This window comes from Mixophyes fleayi, chromosome 11 (assembly GCF_038048845.1).
Source record: "Mixophyes fleayi isolate aMixFle1 chromosome 11, aMixFle1.hap1, whole genome shotgun sequence".
In the NCBI taxonomy this organism is placed as follows: domain Eukaryota; kingdom Metazoa; phylum Chordata; class Amphibia; order Anura; family Limnodynastidae; genus Mixophyes; species Mixophyes fleayi.
Window position 1 is genome coordinate 12,049,654 of NC_134412.1, and position 24,369 is coordinate 12,074,022.

The 24,369-nt window shown below is 41.3% G+C and overlaps 1 protein-coding gene across 1 annotated transcript in view; it reads right to left on the reverse strand.

The window, feature by feature from the left end:
• Positions 1–21,958, reverse strand: part of LOC142107744 (sialic acid-binding Ig-like lectin 14) — a 32,145-nt gene extending 10,187 nt beyond the window's left edge. The window contains exons 1-5 of the mRNA XM_075191334.1: positions 21,806–21,958; positions 20,597–20,706; positions 14,795–15,154; positions 6,394–6,690; positions 4,092–4,121 (exon numbers count right to left, since the gene is read on the reverse strand). Coding sequence (XP_075047435.1) covers positions 4,092–4,121; positions 6,394–6,690; positions 14,795–15,154; positions 20,597–20,657 — 748 coding nt within the window. The 5' untranslated portion in view covers positions 20,658–20,706; positions 21,806–21,958. The remainder of the gene's footprint in view (positions 1–4,091; positions 4,122–6,393; positions 6,691–14,794; positions 15,155–20,596; positions 20,707–21,805) is intronic.
• Between the last annotated feature and the right edge of the window lie 2,411 nt (positions 21,959–24,369).

The window sequence follows — 24,369 nt, forward strand, 5'->3', positions numbered from 1 at the left end:
GGACAGAGCACAGGACACAGCACCACTGGATTCAGCAGGACAGAGCACAGGACAAAAGCACCACTGCACTCAGCAGGACAGAGCACTGGAAAAAATAACCACTGGACTGATCAGCAGGACAGAGCACAGGACCAAGTAACCACTGCATATTAAGCAGGACAGAGTGACAGGACACAGGACGGAGCACCACTAAACCTATAACCTCCCTCTTCAATGATCTGAGCCCGACTGAAGATGCCGGGCACGAACGGGGAATTTATGCAATCCGAGTCTCGCGAGATCCGACGCGAGACTCGGACGTCAGAGCCTCAGTTTCATTTTTTTGGCACCGGAAATACCCGAACAGTGCTCGGATCCCGTCGGATCCGCACTGTTCGGGTGGGCTAGGATTAGAGAAATCCGAGCCCGCTCATCCTTATTTATAACCTGCTATGTTGCAAGTATAGGAGTTTTTTTTTACCAAACTCTGACTAATAACTACTTTCCATTTTTTTATACTTTTTTCAATCTAGTGATAGTTGTCCTTTAATTTGACCCCTATCCACAGTACTTCCATCTCCTCTGTCTAATAAATATCATACAAGTCTGAATACTCATAAACTAAGAAATACAATTCATTTTCTGCTCTAAATTCATGGGAACAATGACACTTATATCAAAGGCTTATACTTATATCAAGAAAGATTGTACACAAGACGTAGCTTCATTTAAAATAGTTATATTCTCATTAACATTGTTGTTCAATAACAAATCCTTGTGTAATATAATTGCTTTTATATTAAGGACATTTATATTTTGTGTGTCTGTGTGTTTGTGTGTGTCTTAAAATTACTGCTGCCTTTTGTGTGTATAGGTGTGTCCCAGCATGTGTGTAGGGGGTTAGATCTCACAATAACATTACCAGCTTAACATTACACATGCCATCCACTATTTTAAGTAAGATAAGCTCACCATCATTTTTATTTATCTCCCCACTGTTACCACTAATGTACAATCGCCAAACATATTTCAATCTATATGTATAATAACTAGAGATGGACGGGCTCGGTTCCCCGAGATCCGAATCCATCCGAATTTCGCCTATCCGAGTACCGAGCTGAGCAGGCTCGGTACTCTCCCACCCCTTCGGAATCTAAATCGATGCAAAACGTCATCGTGACGTATTTGTATTTCTGAGCTCGGTTCTCGCGAGATTTGAAAAGCATAAATACCCGCCTCCACAGCAATCCATCACCATTTGACAGAGGGAGAAAGCAGGGTTAGGTCACAGGCTATATCAGTGCAGGGACAGAGCAATAATTGGACCCATTATTGTTTCTATTCTATACAATTCTAATATTAATACCAATTGTTACAGCAGTAAGAGGAGGATAGAGGAGGGTTTTTTTTTTCAATTTCTGGCACTCCAAGTGCTTTTGGGGTGTCCCTTATTCCCCATTCTATTGCAGTAATTTTTCTGGCTATCAAAAATCATATTTGTCAGCAGTATAAAAAAAAATATTTAGCACTGCAAGTGCTTTTGGGGTGTACCATATTCCCCAGTGTTTTACTGTAATTTTTCTGGCTGTCAAAAGTCATATTTGTCAGCAGTATCTACCTAATACAATTTTGGCACTACAAGTGCTTTGGCCTCATTAAAATGGATTCAAAGCAGTCCACATATGAGCAGAATCAGCAACCCGGTTCTGTCACCAGTCCTGATGGTAGTGTTCCCAGTACGTCATCTGGGAAAGGTGATGTCAAAGTACATAGTCTTTTTAAACAGGGAAAAAAACACACACCAAAAAAAAAAGTACCATGTTGAAGCGAAAAATAAGTGTAACTGAGGAAAAGTTAGATGCCGATAAAAAAAAAAAAATTGCCAACATGCCATTCTACACACGCAGTGGCAAAAAAAGAATGAGGCCTTCGCCTTCCTCTATTAGTGGCAGATCAAAAAATGTTGCTGAGCCTTCTTCTTGTACGGTCACTCGTGACCAAGCAAGACCAAGTAATTTGGAGTCTAAAAGTGGTGCACAGCTACTGTTACGTGTGAAAGCCAAGCTGAAAGAAAACAGTAAGGCATTAGAGGATAATGTATGCTCAGAATCAGAAATGACACCAATCCCTGTGGAGAGTCCATCCAACAGTGGTATGTCTAATTGTGAGCATTCTGTTAGTGACAGTGTACCCATAAAGAAGGGTCCTTTCAGCAGTTCTGCTGATGTGTGCCTTAACAGCCCGAGTGTTGCCGGTGATAAACCAATTGAGGATGCCACTTTGGAATTAGAAGAGGATGAAGGGGAGATTTGTGTAGGTGACGAGGGCAGTAATGATGATGTTGATTATTATGATGCAGACAGATACCAAATTGCCTTTCTCAATTTCTATTTATATTGTAGACTCTATAACGGCTGAATAGTTTTCTAATTTACTCCTAGTGGAGAGGGGGTCTGATGCAGAGAAATACCAAACTGCCTTTGTCCATTTATTTTTATAATCTAATTCTACAGTCTATGCAGGCTGCTTTTTTTCTATTAAACTACAAGTGGAGGGGGGGTGGGGGGGGCTATAGAGACTGAAACCAAACTGCCTTTGTCCATTTCAATTTATATTGTACAGTCTATAACGGCTGAATTTTTTAGTATTATCTACAAGTGGAGGGGGGCCTAGAGAGACAGAAACCAAACTGCCTTTGTCCATTTCTTTATATATTTAACTATAAGTGTAGGGTGTAATATACATCCAAAGACGATGGCTGCATTGCCAATAGGCTAAGATGAAGAGGAAGACAATCAGGTTTGTGTGCAGAATTAAGGACGGCCTACCAGGGATTAAACTGTTTTCTTCCTAATTTATTAGCTTTAGAATTACCTTACTTACCCAAGAAACAGGTGGAGCACTAAATTTGGTTATTTTATGGCCAAAAACATTGATTTTTCAACAAAATAGCAAAACAAAACCAAAACCAAAGCTAAAACACGCAATGGCGGTTTTGCACAACCAAAACCAAAACACGACAGTAATCCAGATCCAAGACCAAAGCCAAAACCAAAACACGGGGGTTAGTGAGCATCTCTAATAACAGCACAAACAACTCCATTCTCCATATAGTCCAATAAGACTACAACATAGTAAAGGAACATCAGTACAAAAAACACTAACTCAAGCTCCATTATATCACATAAAATTCACATTATTAGATGTACAATATTACTTCACTGTTTTCCATATAAATGCACAGAACTCTATTAAGTTAGTTGCAGTATGCCACAACTTCATGAAGCTATCTCAATATCAACTGCGTGATCTCAAAAGCACTAATAATTCAATTTATATCACATATAATCATACTACAGTCTCATATTAATATGCTCTGTTGTCTGATGTGGCACAGCTCTATGTACGGAAATGGAGGGTGCTTGTGTATCCCAAAAGCTTTTCAACCTAAAATTGGAATAACCTCTAATCTGAATGACTGATAAGGGGATGGACAGATTCACATATTATCAAATAACATGTCATCCATATTATAGTGGAGTGCTGTCCACAAGGATCAAGTTGTTTTCCAAAAATGACATCAAATAACATAGTGTATAGAGCATTCGGTAATGCCGCTATGGAAGATTCGATCTGGCCACAGTCTGCTAGACTAATAAACCAAAATCTACACAGATTTTATGTTGACGTATCTTCAGAACCTATGACATCTCTTTTGATGGGATCATGATTCACTTGGGATGTATTTACTTTCTGTTCGAGTGCATCTGCCTTCACCAAGCGGTGACTGCACGGGAAAGGTCATTACACACTGACAGACAGACGCTTAATTCACTGCAAATTGAGCAACAAATGTTCCTGATGAGTTCAGCTAAACTCACACCATGTACTGACTCTGAATGTATCATAGAAATGAACAGATCTTTTTGGCTACACCCACTCATCATGCAGTGAACCGAGCGGAGACTGTAGACTCAATCCAGCAGAGGTGAAATATATGTCACCTGTATTTATACTTAAAATATGAGAATGTTGTAATAGATTATGTATGATCACTGTGCAATTTTACTTTTATTTTTTTTTAAACAATTTGAAAATTAGGATTGTTTTACCTTCAATGGTGATATTTACTGAGGGAGGGTCTGCAAAACAAAAACAAAATTGAGGCACAGTCATAGTTATTTCTATAAAGCATATATAAATATTTATTAAAAAAAGACTTAATAAAACAAGGTCAGGCGGGTACCAGGCTGCATAATTCAGTTATTCCTGGCGCTTCAGGACTGTGAGATCAATTATAATATAATGACATAATGCTTACTGGAATTCTATGTAGCATTTTATTATCATTGCATACGGTACACGAGAACCTTTAATATGCCCCCAACAACTGGAGGTGGTTACCAATTTCTGCTGCAACGCCATGATACCACCTGTCAATTCACATGAAGCCGTGGAATACAGTTTCCACCTTTAGGCTGCAGCCAAGACATCGCTATTGAGAGTAAAATCTGTAGGAGCATTGTCATTGGGCTGGGGTGAGGACTAAACAAGGGTCTATGATGGAATTACAGGGCTGTATGGTGGCATTAAGAGCCTATGTGGTGGTTAAAAGTAGGTATCCATGACAGTAAAATGGAGCGTCTATATGTTGAATAAACATCTTCTAGTTACATGTTGGGGTTCTATAGTATTATGATTGGATGGTATTTTATCCGGTGGTAGTTAGCATATCGAAGATGGTAGTTTAGCATATCGATGCTGACAACCCCAACAAGACTTACCCCAACGTCTTCACACTGAAGGGCTCTTTCCCGGCGAGGCTCCAGGACGACTGATTTGGCAAGCGACTGGAAGCAATCGCGATGAATGAAGATGCTGGCGCGACTTGATGACGTCACTGCCAACTGCGACGCTGTTATCGGTTCTGTTAAGGGGGTCATTTAAGTATGCAGGCATGGACAACGTACAACGCTTTGCAAAGTACATTGCGATTGCTTCCAGACGCTTGCCACATCAGTCGTCCCGGAGCCTCGTCGGGAAGGAGCCTTTCGGTATGAAGACGTCGGGGTAAGTCTTGTCGGAATAATCACCATCAATATTCCGTACCCCACCCATTTTATCATGATGAGGCTTTTCTACTGTAGAAGCCTTCAAAGACCTGAACCTTGAAAGCAAAACTACAGTGGCGCACTTTAAGGGTATTTTACAAACCAGGCACACATTAAAAATATATGGAAACTGATGGTTCATTCAAATTTTGTACAATCTTGCACTTAAAAGAGTATTTTTGTGCCCTTCCTAATAAGTAAGCACATGGGTTAGCACATTAAAATGGTGGAGCAAATTTTGGCTTGTGCAAAATTTTACCCAGTCGTAAGGGAGGAGCTAGGCAGATTGAAATTCTTAATGATTGGAGGCTAAGCGCAGTAATTTTCCTTATTATACACTCAGATTCATAAATAAACATTTATGGAGCTGGACAAGATATTCAAATGAATTAAGCAAGGAAGTGTTACCACTTTTAGCTTCACAAAACATCTGAATTTTTACACATCCTCAGAGGTGTCGGAGGCACCAACCATTACTGCCAGCGAGATCCCTTTTTACAAAACAAATGAACATTATACAAGAGAGTGTATTTATTGGCACTCAAACACCAATGTAACAAAAACATGACCAAGGATACAGATGAAATAAAAACAATCCTATTGTCCCCTTACTCCATTGATGTGATTAAAGATGTCATCTGTCAAGTATTTTAATGGCTTGTCTAGTAAAAATAGGCTCTGGCTCAAATGTTATTAATAGGGTAGAAATAGGAAGACCAGTATTCTTTTCCAGAAGTGGTGACAGGTCTAGACCCCTATCGAGGCACCTTTTAAGCAAAAATTAGGAAACTGTGATTCACTGTGGAAATGTGATATTCAGCACTTTGAATCTAGGTTATTTTTCCACTTTGCTAAATACACATTCACAAAATGAAAAGGCGGAATATTGTACACTGACATATGTTGCACATAGCCGCAGCGCTTCATTTTAGGAACAGATCAGTGCCATGTGTAATATTTTGTTATTATATACAAGGCAGTTCTTCTAGAAAACACAGGAGCGCTGACCTCCGCAGCCTCAAAGGTGACAAAAGATTTTGGCACAAGGGGAAGGGAGAGAGTGGCACACATGGTAATGATTATTGTCTCTACATCAGGTGCACACCTTAGCTACACCCAACTCCAACTGATGCATGGCTCTGGCGGACATCCAGAAAAAAAGCAACCAAGAGGAGACAAATCAGGAGAAAGTCAAAAAGTACCACTCTTTCCTCCATACTTACCTTACATAGACCCTACTATGCATAGGAAGTGAATGCTAAGCTTAGTGTGTAACAATATTTATGAAGACAATTGGACTTACTTCCAACATTTAAAGTAACCTGCTCACTGGTTGTGACCATACTTCTTTGGAAGTCCACAGTGCAGGTTAGTGTTGCCTCGTTGTCTTTCTCTGTAGGTGTGAATGTAATATTGGAGACGTATGTCCTGTTACCATCTGTATAATCAACAGTGAAAGTCTCAGATCTTCCCTGTACTCCTTCCCATGTGATAAGTGGAGCATATCCAGTGCATCTCCCAGGACTTGTGCAGGTAAGTGTGACCTCTTCACCAGCAACCAACCTCTTCATCGGAGAGATCTCAGGTTTTTCTGTTAGTTCTATAAACACATTTAGAAAACACACTTAAAAATGATGCTAAATATACTGCCACTCATTCACTTGTTATATTCCAACATTATTATTCACATAGCCAGTTGTTATTCATGGGCTATGTTTAATATGTTTCCACTCCTGACTCATCCTCACCCTCCTCCGCCCTCCTCGTTGGAGTCCCTCAGTGCTCTGTTCTTGGCCCTCTTCTTTTCTCACTGTACACTACCTTCCTGGGCGATCTCATTTCTTCCTTTGGTCTCCAGTACCACCTCTACACCGATGACATTCAACATCTCTTCTCCTGACCTTTCCTCCCACTCAGGGCCGGACTGCCATCTGGCACTTCTGGCAAGTGCCAGAAGGGCCGATGGTCAGATGGGCCGGTTGCTAGCTGGCCGGCCCCATCGCTCAGCACACAGACTGTCATGCCAGAATTCGGCATGACAGTCTGTGTGCTGAGCAGTGGGGTCGGCACTACACTTACTTCCTGGTGTGGCCGCGCCTCCCCTCCTCCCCTCTCTTCTATGAATGGCTCTGGAGATGTCACATGGGACGAGTACCACGTGATAGGTGCCGTCCCATGTGTTAGGAGAGACTGTACACAGCGCCGCGGAGTGCACAAGGTAAGAGGGGGGGGGTAGTTTGTGTGACAGTGGAGCTATTTGTGTGACAGTGGAGCTATTTGTGTGACAGGGGAGCTATTTGTGTGACAGGGGAGCTATTTGTGACAGTGGAGCTATTTGTGTGACAATTTGTGTGACAGGGGGGCTATTTGTGACAGTGGAGCTATTTGTGTGAAAGGGGAGCTATTTGTGACAGTGGAGCTATTTGTGTGACAGGGGAGCTATTTGTGACAGTGGAGCTATTTATTTGTGTGACAGGGGAGCTATTTGTGTGACAGGGGAGCTATTTGTGTGACAGTGGAGCTATTTGTGTGACAATGTGTGTGTGGGCCGGCGTATGACCATAATGTGTGTGTGTGAGGGCCGGTGTATGACTATAATGTGTGTATGGGTAGCTCTTAATATAATGTGGGAGGTAGGCTGTTAATCTAATAGGGAATTTCAGGTGGGGGCTAATTATTGGGTGCTATTCTATTTGTGGGGTGATGGTGGGGGCAATTTAATATTGGGGCCTATCAATTTCAGATGGGGTGATTGGATTTTTAATTTAATGCTGGGGTGCTTTGGAGAGAGGGAAATAGTTTTATTTATTAAAAGGGAATACTATTTAATGTCAGGGCTAGTTGGAGGGAAATAGATGTATTTATCAAATGTGAATACTAGTATTTTAATGTTGTGGCTGCAGTGAGGCCTAATTTTACAACATGGATGCTATATTGATTTAACACCAGGGCTAAATTTCATCTGCTCATTTTTTTCTCCAAATAGGGCATCCAACATTCCAGGATCCAGACAAGCAGCAACTGATCTAAAGACACCAGCAGCCACAAGTGGTGACCATGACAAGACAGGTAGGAGAGACCAGGACAGTCTGCCAACTGTTCTGAATTTGGTGGGTGACTGTCCCACTTAGTCAGGATTTGGTCTGACTACAAGGACAGTTGGGAGATATGTCCTGCTTCACACTGTACTGCTTGTTAAGGCAGAACTGCGTGCACCTAACAGTAGTGCACACAGTATTGCCTTTGTATGTGTCAAAAATTTGTCTAATAGCTAAATTACATCATAGGAGCCCCCCTGACTTAAGTGCCCGGGCCCCCCAAGCCTTAATCCAGTTGGTCAGCAGGAGGATCTGTGCTCCGTCCCAGACAGGGCATAGCCTGCAGAGCAAGCCGAGGAGCTCTAAGTCTCACGAGATTTATTAATCTCATGAGACTAAGAGCTTCCCTGCTCACTCTACAGGAATGTCAGCAGCATCAGAAGCATAGATAATTACAGTGGGCTGGGGGTGTCATAATGTATCTGGGGGGGTGGTGTAATGTGGATGGGGAGGGTCTGAGTAATGTTTTATTATAATGTATGTATCAACGCACCATTTTGACCACGCTCCCAGCACACATTTCTTTTCCTGCTAATCAACAGAGGTGGGCCTGTGTGCTTTAAATGCCAGGGCTGATTTTTAGTCCCTGTCCGGCCCTGCTCCCACTCCTCTCTCGTGTTTCCAACTGCCTTTCCACCGTCTCCTCCTGGATGTCTTCACGTTTTCTCAAAATCAACATTGCTAATACTGAACTCATCGCTTTCTCTCCTTTTAAATCTTCACCCACTGTGATCACAATGGGGTGCCATATATAAAAAAAAATAATAATAATAATAATAATAATAATAATAATAATAATATGAATACTGTGAATATACCTGAATCTACTACTTTAACGCTGTATGATCAAAGGATCAGGTCAACATTAGAGTCTTAATATCTTATTCTTCTCTGTTAAGTGCTCACTATCCCAGACTGGGGACCACTGCAACACTCTAATATTAAAGTCTGACAATAGAAACACGGCAGGAGGTAGCTCCCAAACAGTGGGTGACCCGGATATGGGACATATCCTTCTGCTAATTTAGCAAAGTCAGGGTTTACTATTAAATATGTCACTTGATACTAACTCTTGTTCGTATATATGTACGCATTTTTGCATAAGTACAACTACATTCTAGATAAAATTTCCCTTCAGAGGGTAAGTGTCACTTTTTCCTTTTTCAAAAACCATGTACCATGTGTCTTTTTTAAAAAAATTTAAATAGTTCAATGTTAGAAACATTGAGTGCGTGTGTTTACTCGTGTATATGTTTATGTTACTACATGTTTATTTATGTTTACGTGAGTGCGCATAGTTGTGTGTTCTATTCATCCTACCAATCTAGTAATATTAACCTACAGTACATCTAACTCCTCCCAGGAGCGGATCTAGACATTTATTCTACCCCGGGCGATTTTAGGAGGGGGCGATTTAGGCCCGCCCCTTTCTGATTTCTAAGGCTGCCGGCGGCTGCACAGTATGTGCAGGTCTGTTCAGCAGTGACAGTGTGCTGCCCGGCTGCTCTGATTGTGTTTAAAACACAATCAGAGCAGCCGGGCAGCACACTGTCACTGCTGAACGGACCTGCACAGTGTCCAGCCCTCGGCAGCAAGCCCCTGCTAGAGGGGGCGATCGCCCCGATCGTCCCCCCCGGGATCCACCACTGCCTCCTCCACCCTCTGGTTTTGTCCTCCTTTAGCACTCTATGTGAAATGTCTTTCAAGAAATACTTTATCATATTAAATAGCATGTAAAACAAAAGGGAAAGTTAGAAACAATTATTTTGAAATCTGATTCTTTAACTTCAAATTGTCCTTTTACTCACCTGTCACTGTCACCCTGGGTCGAATATCAAGATAGTTGAAGCGGACAGTATCTTCAAGTCTGAACTGATAAATGTCATTATCTTCCGGCAGAGCATTATTAATGGACAAGGAGCAGTCTCCACTACTCACGTCTCCAGTCAGGAAGAACCGTTCTCTTGTAGCAGAAACAGCAGATCCATCAATAACTGCCACACGTTCGTGATTGGGATTTCGTCTGTACCAGTATCCCTTAGCATTCCTGGTTAATGTTACATCAGCAGGTACAGTAAATGTACACGGGATGTGTACACAAAGTCCTCTTTGCATTGTGACCTCTGTTGGTGCATATAAGTTGTATCCTGGCAGTTGACCGCCATTGTCTGCAGAGAAAAATATACTTTTCGTTTGCTTAAGGACAATAGGTACAAGATCTCATATACAGAATGCCTAGGAATTATTCAGTGATTTTTCATCATTTGGAGCACTCCTTCCTAAAATATAATAAATTATATAAAAAAAAAAATACCCCTGTATTTCCCCACAGTGTCCATTTTATCCCCCAACCTATTGAATTGCTTTTCACATTGACATAATTTCCAAACAGTAGCAATTGTTTGTTTCTTTTCTTTAAGGTGTTTGGAAATATCCGGATAACCGGTTCCTGGATAAAAGATTCCATATCAATAAATAATTGTATTTTAAATTATATTAAAGTCACTAATGGATTCACATATAGTTCTAATTTAGAAAGCTGATCTATGTCATATATAACAGTTGATTTACAGTGTATATGAATATTTGCAGGCAACAGAGGCGATTAATATTTATTAATTCCCCCCCCCCCCCCCCCCCCAATCATAGACATGCTTTATGAAGAGTGGACGAATTTGTGCAACTATATGTGCTTGTGAATAATAGTTCTCTGATGCAGGAAATATCTGCATTCACTTACTGGATGCCACACGATCACATTGTGTAACATAGAATAGGAAATTATGAAATTATGAATTACGAGAGGAGATTATATCAAATGTATTGAGTATGTCACACATATGGTAGCAGCAAGTATTACACAACATGCAAAGCTTACCTATTTGTTTTATTATTTGAGAAAAATCTAAACAGTTGAGGTAAAGTAATTAAATAGTCTGCAAATCAGACCTAGAGAGAGGAATAGGCAAGGACCATGGCCGTGAGCTTGGCAGGAGTGGTATGTTATAAAGGGACAGGAACCACAGAGCAGTAGGAGCAGAGTTGTTGCCCTGTTGTTATAACCAGTCTCTGCACTATCCAGCCAGTGTGGAACTTCCTAATCATGGTAACCAGACTCTGGATTTGTCATCTGTCAAGTATTTTAATGGCTTTACCAGTAAAATTAGGCCCTGGCACAAATGTTATTAATAGGGCAGAAATATGACAAAAATAGGAAGGTCAGTATTCTTTTCCAGAAGTGGTGACAGCACTGGACCCCTATTGAGGCACATTTTAGGCAAAAATTAGGAAACTGTAATTAATTAAGTGAAAAATGTGATATTCAGCATTTTGAAGCTAGGTTTTTTTTGCATCTTGTTAAATACACTTTCACAAACTGAAAAGGCAGAAAATTGTATATTGACATACGGTGCAAACAGCTGCAGTGCTTCATTATAGGAGCAGATCAATTCCATGTGCAGTATTTACTTATTACATACAACCTAGGGCTGACCTCCATGACCTCAAAGGTGACGGAGGATTTTGGTAATGGTTAATGTCTCTACAATGGGTCCACACCTTAGCATCACCCTGACTCCTCCTGGTGCATGCCTCTGGTGGACAGCCATAAAATGGAATCAAGATTAGATAAATCAGGAAAGAGTTAGGAAGCACTACTCTTTCTTCCATATTTGCTTTTGTAAATAGACCCTTTTGTATACAGGAAATGCTTAGTGTGTAATATTATTTATGCAGAAAACTGGACTTACATCCAACATTTAAAGTGACCTGCTGGCTGGTTGTGACCATGCTGCTTTGGAAGTTCACAGTGCAGGTTAGTGTTGCCTCGTTGTCTTTCTCTGTAGGTGTGAATGTAATATTGGAGACGTATGTCCTGTTACCATCTGTATAATCAACAGTGAAAGTCTCAGATCTTCCCTGTACTCCTTCCCATGTGATATGTGGAGCATATCCAGCGCATCTCCCAGGACTTGTGCAGGTAAGTGTCACCTCTTCTCCAGCAACCAACCTCTTCACCGGAGAGATCACAGGTTTTTCTTTTAGTTCTATAAACACATTTAGAAAATACACTTAGAAATGATGCTAAATTCTACTGCCACTCATTCACTTGTTATATTCCAACATTATTATTCACATAACCTGTTGTGATTCATGGGCTATGTTTAATGTGTTTCCACTCCTGACTCATCCTCACACTCCTCCGCCATCTCCATTTGAGTCCCTCAGTGCTCTGTTCTTGGCCCTCTTTTTTTCTCACTGTACACTACCTTCCTGAGTGATCTCATGTCTTCCTTTGGTCTCCAGTACCACCTCTACGCTGATGCCATTCAAAATCTCTACTCCTGACCTTTCCTCCCTCTCCTCTCGTGTTTCCAACTGCTTTTCCACCATCTCCTCCTGAATGTCTTCACGTTTTCTCAAAATCAACATTGCTAATACTGAACTCATCGTTTCCCCTCCTTCTAAATCTTCACCCCATTGTGATCACTCCATCACCGTTAATAACACCACAATCTCTGCTGTACCCCAACTCAGCTGCCTAGGTGTCACCCTTGATTCCTCCTTCTCTTTTTTATCACCACAATTAATCTCTTGTTCAATCCTGTCGCTTCTAACTATGGCATATTGCCCGCATCCGGCCCTTTTACACTCAGAATGCCGCCAAAACTATCATCCACACTCGGGGCCGGATTAAGGGAATGGAGGCCCCTCGGCTAAGGGGGCCTCCATTTCCCTGTGAGGGCCCCCCCTGTGATCCGAGCCGCCCTTCCCCCCCGGTTATCCGAGCGCCCCCCCCCCTCTCCCCCTCCCGGCACTTACCTCCTTCCCCGGCGCGCTCTACACTCTTTACTGAGGAGATCTCGTGAGAGTGAGACTCACGAGATCTCCTCAGTAAGGAGAATACAGTGTGCCAGGGAAGTACTGCAGTGAAAGTGCTTAGCAGCACTGATCGGGCTGGGGGCGCCCCCACCTCCGACCGATCAATACTGCTACTGAGCACTTTCAAGGGCCCCCTGGATGCCATAGGCCCCTGGGCTGTAGCCCAGTTAGCCCTTTGGTTAATCTGGCCCTGTCCACACTCTCATCATTTCCCGTCTTGATTACTGTAACCTTTGTCTCACTGGCCTCCCCCTCTCCAATCTCACCCCCCTTCGCTCTTTTCTTAATTTGGCTGCAAGTCTTATCTTTCTTTCACACCGCTCTTCCTCTGCCTCCCCACTCTGCCTTGTCTTACACTGGCTCCCTTTCCCCTACAGAATCCTCTTTAAGCTCCTCACAGTCCCCTAATAGGCTCGCGCCCACTCCACTGCCCCTTATATCTCTAACCTCCTCTCCATTCACACTCTAGCCCATTCCCAGCATTCAGCCAATGACCGTCACCTTTCCTCCGCACTGATCCCCTCATCCCATGCCAGAACTTGAGACTTCTCCCGTGCTGCCCCCTCCACAGGATCCCTCCCTCCATCCGTCTGTCCCCTAATTTAGCACCTTCAAATGAGCTCTCAATAACTATCTGTTCCTCAAGGCCTACCAGGTATCCACCTAACCTTCTCCTTCCTTGTTCTCCTCACCTACCACTTCCCTCTATCCTCTTGCGCTTGCTCCCCTCTACTGACTCCTCTCGTGCCTGCTGTCTGTTTCACCTCCCTTTATGTAAGTTTTTACGACCAGGGCCCTCTTCCCTTCTGGATCAATACCATTTTTTTATTCTTCTACACCAAGTTACTTGCTATGCTTGGAGTTACTGAAGTCTTGGTTATGCTCATTTAACTCTATACTGTTATACCCTGGTATACTGTCTGTACTGTAATTTTATATCTTGTACGGTGCTGAGGATACCTTGTGGTGCCATATAAAAAAAGAATAAAAAATAAATAAAAATAATAATAATAATACTGTGACTATACCTGAATCTAATGCTTTGACGCTATATGATCAAAGGATCAGGTCAACATTAGATTCTTAATATTTTATTCTTCTCTGTTAAGTGCTCCCTATCGCAGACTGGGGACCACTGCAACACTCTAATATTAAAGTCTGACAAAACAATAGAAACACGGCAGGAGGTAGCTCCCAAACAGTGGGTGACCCGGATATCTGACATATCCTTCTGCTAATTTAGGAAAGTCAGGGTTTACTATTAAATATGTCACTTGATACTAACTCTTGTTCGTATATATGTACACATTTTTACGTAGGCACAACTACATATTAGATAATATTTCCCTTCAGAGGGTAAGTGTCACTTTTTCCTTTTTCAAAACCATGTACCATGTGTCTTTTTTTAAAAAATTTAAATAGTTCAATGTTAGAAACATTGAGTGTGTGTGTTTACTCGTGTATATGTTTATGTTACTACATGTTTATTTATGTTTACGTGAGTGCGCATAGTTGTGTGTTCTATTCATCCTACCAATCTAGTAATATTAACCTACAGTACATCTACCTCCTCCACCCTCTGGTTTAGTCCTCCTTTAGCACTCTATGTGAAATGTCTTTCAAGAAATACTTTATCATATTAAATGGCATGTAAAACAAAAGGGAAAGTTAGAAACAATTATTTTAAAATCTGATTCCTTAACTTCAAATTGTCCTTTTACTCACCTGTCACTGTCACCCTGGGACGAATACCAAGATAGTTGAAGCGGACAGTATCTTCAAGTCTGAACAGATAAATGTCATTATCTTCCGGAAGCGCATTATTAATGGACAAGGAGCAGTCTCCTCTCCACACGTCTCCAGTCAGGAAGAACCGTTCTCTTGTAGCAGAACCAGCAGATCCATCATTAGCAGCCACACGTTCTTGACTGGTATCTCGTCTGTACCAGTATCCCTTAGCGTTGCTGGTTAATGTTACATCAGCAGGTACAGTAAATGTACACGGGATGTGTACACAAAGTCCTCTTTGCACTGTGACCTCTGTTGGTGCAAATATGTTTAATCCTGGCAGTTGACCGCCATTGTCTGCAGAGAAAAATATACTTTTCGTTTGCTTAAGGACAATAGGTACAAGATCTCGTATACAGAATGCCTAGGAATTATTCAGTGATTTTTCATCATTTGGAGCACTCCTTCCTAAAATATAATAAATTATATAAAAAAAAAATACCCCTGTATTTCCCCACAGTGTCCATTTTATCCCCCGACCCATTTGAATTGCTCTTCACATTGACATAATTTCCAAACAGTAGCAATTGTTTGTTTCTTTTCTTTAAGGTGTTTGGAAATATCCGGATAACCGGTTCCTGGATAAAAGATTCCATATCAATAAATAATTGTATTTTAAATTATATTAAAGTCACTAATGGATTCACATATAGTTCTAATTTAGAAAGCTGATCTATGTCATATATAACAGTTGATTTACAGTGTATATGAATATTTGCAGGCAACAGAGGCGATTAATAGTTATTAATTTCCCCCCCACTCATACACATGCTTTATGAAGAGTGGAAGAATTTGTGCCAATATATGTGCTTGTGAATGATAGTTCTCTGATGCAGGGAATATCTGCATTCACTTACTGGATGTCACACGGTCACATTTTGTAACATAGAATAGGAAATTATGAAATTATGAATTACGAGAGGAGATTATATCAAATGTATTGGGTATGTCACACATATGGTAGCAGCGAGTATTACACAACATGCAAAGCTTACCTATTTGTTTTATTATTTGAGAAAAATCTAAACAGTTGAGGTAAAGTAATTAAATAATCTGCAAATCAGACCTAGAGAGAGGAATAGGCAAGGACCATGGCCGTGAGCTTGGCAGGAGTGGTATGTTATAAAGGGACAGGAACCACAGAGCAGTAGGAGCAGAGTTGCTGCCCTGTTGTTATAACCAGTCTCTGCACTATCCAGCCAGTGTGGAACTTCCTAATCATGGTAACCAGACTCTGCTATTGCCAACATGTTGTTTTTAGTTAAAGAGGTGCACTGTGACACACCCTTCTATCTATGGCATCTAGCACCGAAAAGAGCATGGGGTCATCATAGATAAACCCCTTCCCAGGTTCTCCATGTTAATAGAAGAGCTTATAGGACTCATTTATATTATAAAAATGGGCAGCCAATGACATTGCAGGGATTTTGTAGGCAACATTTCCAAACATTTCCCTTGCCCATAGACAAGGTAAGTATTGGGTTTTATTTTAAGTATATAAGAAACACTTGGGAAATGTTTACTTTTGTTGTTGTCTCTATATTTTTTTTTCCATCTTGTAAGAAATTATTAAGTCTTGGGGTGGCGGAGGTGGGGGGGGGGGGGCGGGGGCTCATGTCATTATGCATTTAGAACTGATTGGACGGTGTAGGTGCATTGCACACACACCTACTTCTTGCTCTGGGTTCTTTCATGCTGACTAAGTCATCTTTTTCCCTCTATGGAATTTTAAAAACAATTTGGTAGCTGAGGTGAAAAAGGTTTAGTGGTTCAGTATAAACTCAAATGGTGGAAGAATGGGCAACAGTCCATCTCTCAATAACATTACGCAACTTTATTTACTTAGCTTAATTGCACATGGTAAATTAAGTCAACAGTAGTTGACAGATGTACAGCAGTCTCTTGACCTCTACACTGTCTCTCTCTCTCTGCCCCAGTGAATAACACACTTCACAGATATGTAGTCTTTTGACCTTCTGATTGGGTATCTTGTCTTTACAATCACTCAGCAGCCAAGCCACCAGTGTTGGCCTTGGTGTACTATCGGTCCCATCATGCCCACCTGTGCTTTCAATCCCTCAGTGCTCACTGAAACCCAGATCCTCCCTCGCAGATATCAGCAAAATCGCATCTCAAGTACAGCTCACCACTCGTACAGACACAATTCAGGTCAGTACTGAAAGGGGATGATACAGTCAGCTGTCTGAAGGTAACTAGAATAACCCCTAACCCTGTCAGGATTCGAACCCAGGGCTTCTGCCTCTGTGGACTGCTGCTCTACTGACTGAGCTATTCTGGCTGCTGAACAGTTCCTTGCCTGTCTTCTGTGTTCTAGATTAGTTCCAGTGATCTCCTGATCTTCCAGCATGCCTTAGCTCCACCCCTTCACTTCCTATAAAAGCCTGGCCAGTTCCTGTCTCCAGTGCCTGATCATTGTGCGCTTTGGCTGTGATCTAGGTCCTGCTCCTGTTGCTGTTGTCCTTTGTCTACCAGCATCTACTACATGTGTACTGACCTCGGTTTGCCCTCCACTTCGCTTCTGCCTCAACCTTTGGACCTCTACGCCTCTCTGTGTACCGAACCCGGCTTGTTTGACCTTTCTTCCATCTCATCTCCTGTTAACCAGCCTTCCTCCCTGCCACTGGGCTCCTATCCAGTCTCCAGACCACAACAAACCCTTGGCATTAGAGCAGATATTTAAATCCTAAGATCCCTAAGATTTAAAAGGCGTCATAGTGCTCTGCAGCGCCGTACAGTAGGGAAAACAGTACATACATAAAACAGGGACATGCAAGGGAGACAAAATAAATGCAGACATGAAAAAATTCATTAGAGAGCTTACATTCTGAATGGAAGAGGGCACAGCTGAAACAAGAGGAGTGAGTGTGGCTCAGAGTGGAGATTGGGATGGTTGTGAGGGTGCATTAGTGTGAATAGTGTTGTTGGGGATTAGATGAGCTCTAAAAAGGAGATGGGTTTTCAGAGGACATCTAAAGATTTGAAGGCATTGGGAAAGCCTGATTGAATGTGATAGGGAATTCCATAAGTGGGGAGCAGCACGGGAGAAGTCTTGTAGGCGGGAGTGAGAGGTGGTTACCAGAGATAAGGCAAGGCGCAGGTCAGAGGTAGATCTAAGAGGGCGGTAGGGAGAGTATTTTGATATGAGATTTGAGATGTATGAAGGGGTGGTGTTGTTGAGGGCTTTGTAGGTAAAGGTGAGTAATTTGAATTGGATTCTGGAGGACACAGGGAGTCAGTGTAGGGATTTGCAAAGTGTTGTGGCAGATGTGAAGTGCAACGTACAAAAGCAAAAATCGGTGCCACTTCTTTCCACCCCTTTATTTTGTTTCAATAATCTTGCTTAAAGTAATGAAATCTTGTTTCTGCATCACTACACAAAATGAAGCGTACCTGTTTGCCTACTCCATACTCTACTAGGAACAACTTCACTTCGCACATCTCAGCCCCTCTGACTATGCAAACTTGTGCTCCTACGAAAATATGTCAATCCTGCTCTACAAACGTTTGCACCCAAGCAGAATTAGAGGCACGCTTTTTGTTCTACCATTGAGTCCTAGGTCCTGCTCCCACTAAGATTCACTTCAAGAGTTGACACTCTTTGGATGTATTTAGTTATTTCCGGACTAATCCCAAAATGGAATCACATTCTAATTTAAACATAGTTACTGTAAACCAAACAATTATCTGCATAAATATAGTGTTATAAAAAATAATCCTATCTGACACATGTATTCTTTAGGGACACAAAGACAGAAAGTTATTAAGTGTGATTTAAAATATTTACCTAGGGCCTGTACATCTGACTCCCATTGTATGCAAACTTATGCATAATTTTTATTGCCATTCTAGTACAGCAATTGTCAACAAGACATCCATTACAGACAACCTGGTGGTAAAGCTGATTACAGTCATAGACCAATTTTATTCCTTGGACCAGATCTGCCTTACGATTTTTGTATATACTTTATATTACATATATATATATATATATATATATATATATATATGCGTGTGTAATTATATAAAGAGATTCAACACTATCAGTGGCCTCCAGACATCAGAGTTCATTCATCTTTCCAGACACTAGAGTATGACAGCAATTCACTGCATCCGGAGTGATCTGACTTTAAGTTGTCAGCAACATCTTGGGTTGTCCAAGCAGATGAAGGACTATCTGGTGCAGTATCCCCCTTATGAGTCCTTAGAAGCTTTAGTGCACTTATCTATTAGCAGTGACTGTCGCCTCAAGGAGAGGAAGCAGGAAAGATTTGTGCATAGTTTTCTGCTGCTCTTCAAAACCTATTAGGAGAATGCCAGGAGATGACTACTGGCTTATGCCCTTATAGTGGTGATAATAGCCATGTTGCTTCCTATTTGCCCTAAGAATCTGGGAAACTTCAAAGCTAGCTGATTCTTGAAAAAGTATCATCCTTCTCCCTGTGAATATCACTTATGATGCTCATACCAGGAATGGCTGGGCTCTTGTAGATATCAGTGAAGCTTGGAACTTTTTAGGTTTCAGCCCCACTAATCGATTTAAGTTACCTATTGTTATGTTAGTGTAACTATTTGCAGGTTGGATGGTTTGCCCATCTCAGGAGGAATCAGTAATTGTAAGACTATTGAACTTGTAATACCGAGGAGCAACTGAAGTACATTGTTGAAAAGATTCTGAACTCTAAAATGTGTCATGGACAACTCTATTATCTGGTACACTGGAAGGTTATGGACAAGAATAAAGATCTTGGGTCCATTCCAAAAATCTCTATTAAGATAGTTTATAGAGAACCTTCCACAGACTTTTTCCTGAGAAACCCATTTTAGGCTTCCCTAGACCACACCTCAAGGGGGATTTTGTTAGGAGCAGTGGGCTTATCCCCTCTCCAATGTGATCTCTGATATGCTTGTGCTGCTTGGTTGTCAGAACAACTGCTGGGCAGCCAAATCAGTGAAACAGCTTTCAAATTACAACATTGGTGCCTATCAGAAGGAGGGTTCAACTCAGCCTGCTTCCCCATTGGCTGTCTGTCCTTTTAATAACTGGCAGTGTTTTGGCAAGGTGCGGGTAACAGGTTTTATTCCTCGTTCCTGTCTCCTGCTCCTTGTTACCTGTTTTGACTTTTGCTACGTACTTTGTGCTTAAATACCTACCACCTGCCTCTGACTTTGTGGCTGGACCTGACTAATCTATCTACCTGCTGCCTGCCTCTGACATTGTTCCTGCACCTGACTTTGCTATCTGTCTGCCACATGCCTCAGACATGGTACTTGGTTTATCTACCTACATTACTTGTTACATTCATCCGGACACCTTGGACAAGAACCACAGCCTGTCATCCAGCACCTCACTGAATCCCTGTCTCTTATCTACCTTCTCTAAGTTGCTTTCCACACTTCTTTTACATAGAGTCTCCAATTATACTCTCTGTATCGCTCTAAGAGAAAAGGGGTTCCTATAGGTGAACACCACATCAGCCTGTTTCTAGGAGTTTTAGCTCAGTTCAGACCCTCTGGGGGTTGGGCACTTTTATAAATTGCCTTGTTACTACAATATGCTGCTTTTTAATGCATATAGTTTTTATGCGTATATTATTTTTTGACATAATAAGGCTTATCCTTATTCATTAGGTGTAGAGAGATACAAAGGGGTCCTAGCTTAGAATTTTTACTGGGTAAACCATGAATTTCTTTGTATAATTTACATTAGATCATACTCACTCCTTATTAGGGACATTAAGAAGATCAAGGCCAAGTAATGATCCAGGTGAATTAACCCCATTCTGATGTCCGGACTTAAGCGATCTACATTCACTGGTGGTCCATGTAAGCTGCAATATAATATAGTTACTGTTAAGTTCAAAATCTTTTTAATTTTAAAATGGAGGAAATATGTGTAGTTTAAAAGTTGCTGCATTTTTTAACAAAAAAAAATAGTTGCTTTGGGCTATTTAAGAAAAAAGGCTATCTTATCACAATAAACAATGCAGGCACAAAGTGTTTTGACAACCTACAAGTAGATTGCAAATTGCTCTAATCCGTCTTTGTCCTCAAACATAAATGTTGCACTCTGTCTCACAATGCTGCCAAAACTAGGCTTCTGTGTGTTCTGTTAACAAAAATGACCTAAACAAATATAAGATTTGGCTTGCATAAAAGCACACATTTTATTACAACATTAATAACACAATGCTTGCTTCAGTACATATATATACATATACATTTGTAGCCCAGGAGGGGAGCAATGTCCTAGCACATAGTATTTGGGGTAGTGTATGCCAATTTAAATTGTAAAGATATTAGATATTATAAAGGTGCTTCATGGCAAGCTATTCCTAATATCTGTAATACCTCACAATAGGGGATATGCTAAGATAAGCAGCGATAATTTGATCACTTTTTAATTAGAGTTTGTCAACATATTACATATTTCTATACTGCACTAGTTTATTTTTTTTTAGATATTATATATAATGTGAAAACTACCTAAGTTGTGTTACATATAGTAAGAACAATTTGAGCTAAACATCAGACTAAAAATTATATATTATTGATCACAGTTTGATAGAGTAGCCTAAGGGCTAGATTTACTAAGCTGCGGGTTTGAAAAAGTGGGGATGTTGCCTATAGCAACCAATCAGATTCTAGCTTTCATTTATTTAGTACCTTCTACAAAATGACAGCTAGAATCTGATTGGTTGCTATAGGCAATATCCCCACTTTTTCAAACCCGCAGCTTAGTAACTCTAGCCCTAAGACTCAAGAAATATGCTTTCCTAAAACACAAACACTTTGTTAATCAAAGAAGCAGAATTGACAATGCTCAGATATAATACCTAAAAACAATCATAGTAAAGGAAACACAAATTATGCAGATATAAGCATAAGCCAAAACAATGTCTAAGAATTCCTCTGGACTTTCTTTATTACCTGAAATCGTGACAAATGTTCTTTCAATTCTCTTTCTTTAATGGAACGGCGTTGGTCTGTTGTCCCTTGTCTCTGCTATTCTGTCTCCTTGCAGTTTGAAGTATTTTCTTTCGCTTATTTGTGCTCTTAGAAAGGTTAGTCTCACTCTCTCCTTCTCGCTGGCTCTTTCCTACTTCCTTGTTGCTCAATGCAATCAAGTAGTTTACGTAATTACTTTTCAACAAGAAACAAAAAGCAGAAATTAAACTAACAAAACAAAAATAAGCTTCAGACAAACCTGATCCCAATCTTATTACTATTACATGTGAATACCTTTAATAATATGAACGCTATGCGGAATTTAGTATTGAGTTTAGCTTTCACACTAACCTTTATCGTTTCTGTATATTTATGAAACTAACCCTTCCTTCTAACATGAGAATGTCAGATTACCATCTACTTCTGTCTTTTTTGCTTGGTATTCACAGCTCTGCATTGTGATGCAACTGTCACGAGCCGCGGCGGTACTCACAGCCGCCGCGGCTCGCTTCCTCTCTACCCCAGCGTCCCGGCCGTCACCATGACGACCGGGACGTCACTTCCCTCTCAACGCCGACCGTTGTCAAGACAACGGCCGGACGCCTCACAGTGTAGCGCTGCGTCCCGGCAACAGGGGACAGCCGGGCGCATGCGCAAGGTGATTTAATAGCCTGAGGCTATTTAGCGCTTGATTGGATTAATTAACAGGGCCCTGTGTGTGGCTACAGAGCTAGGCTCTGATTGGTTTAACCATGTATTTAAGGCAGTGAGGTCTGCAGCCTCACTGCCGGTTATAGCTTCTGTGCTCCAGTCTGCTGACCTGCTTGTTCCTGTTCCTGTATCCTGATACTCCTTCTGACTTCCCGTGTATGACCCTTGGCTTTGAATTGGACTTCGCTTGTGTTTCCTGTGACCCTGATCTCCGGCCTGTTTACCGTTTCTGCTACCCGCCTGTGACCCCTGACCTCAGCTTGTTTACCGATACTCTTGTCTGCTGCCGGCCCTTGACCTCTGCGTGGACCTCACTCCGCTTGCCTGGGTTCTCCCCAGCCGGCACACACTTCACGACCCTCTGTCAGTCTGCGGCCCAGTCTGTCCCCACCATCAGGGGCTCCAGTGAACACCTGATTGGCAGAGTAGATTCCGGGTTGTGTTGTGCCGGCTGGAGGGGTTCCTAACAGCAACTAGAGATAATATAGACAAGATGAGTTAAAGAGGTCACAGATATGGTTTAGTTAAGTAGCTGTTGGAGGATATGGTGAGATGCTAAAATTTGCAATGAAGAAAAATTCTCTAGAGTTCTGCAAATTATAAGTACCCGAAAGTTGATGTGAGAAAATTAACTCTTTTAAGAAAATTTACAGAGAACACAGAATGCACACCGCATGCTGGATTAGTTTCACATTAGTGCAACTATATGGACTTTCCCATACATTAAAAGGTGCGGGGCAAATGCAGGATATTTGTAGGGGTGTTTCCAAATGCTTTAGTATGTTTTAGAAACCCCAAATGTGCAGCTGTGTATCACCATGGCCATATAGCCAGGTGCTGCTTTCACTATTCCCCTCACTTTGACACATTTTAATGTTTACTTGTGGCACTTGTCCTGAAAACTACTAAAAGTTCTCAACAAAGTCACCAGAGGCGAGATTAAGGAAACTTTTTCCTAACTGCAACATCATATTTTTTTGTTTTCTATAGAACATGTGAACCAATTCTTCAAATCATCAGTGACACTACAGTATAAACTAATGCTTGCTGAAGCCTTACTAGCCACTGGCATAAGTGTCCAGCACTGGATGGCTGTTGATTTCTGCACAGTGGGACTTTCGTGGGGAAGTGACATCAGGTCACCCTGATAAAGTTCCAGAGAGAAGCCTTTGCTTGCACCTGCTTCTTACCAGAGTTCCAGTTTTAGGCACTGTAGTCCTGCAATGGACACCAGAGGGGAGTGAAAGGCTACAATGGACAAAAGCAGGCTACTCTGAACCTCTTTGTTAATTAATAATCATATTATGTTGATCAAAGGGGACTGTGAGCAGGTCTAGGGAGAACAAGACATAAAGGCATTGTTTGATGGCCGTGATAGGGCACCAACACCTACTTATATTGTAAAGGGCATTGCTGCTGCTGGTATATGAACATAGCGATCACATGGGCACAGTGGAGACAGATGTAAAAATAGTTGTCTCCTCTGTATGTAAGTGAGGCACTTAAAATAAACCTGTTCCATTTGTGTTGTCTTTATAATACATCAAAATGTGTTGTCCAGTTTAAACATGATATTTAAGATATGGACAACAAATGTGGATTATTCACCCATGTGGAGATATCCATAATATTTGCATCTGCAGATTGATTCAAGCTGAGAGGACACCAAAGAATTGCTCCTTTTGGAACTATGTAACACTACATACAAAGCACTGTGTTTTTGATTAGAACTAACATTACTACACAGAACATCAGCGGCATTAATGCTTATACATGACCACCAACTTCTCCCAACATAGCAATGGTCACAACTAGCATAATGTTGACACAGAGAG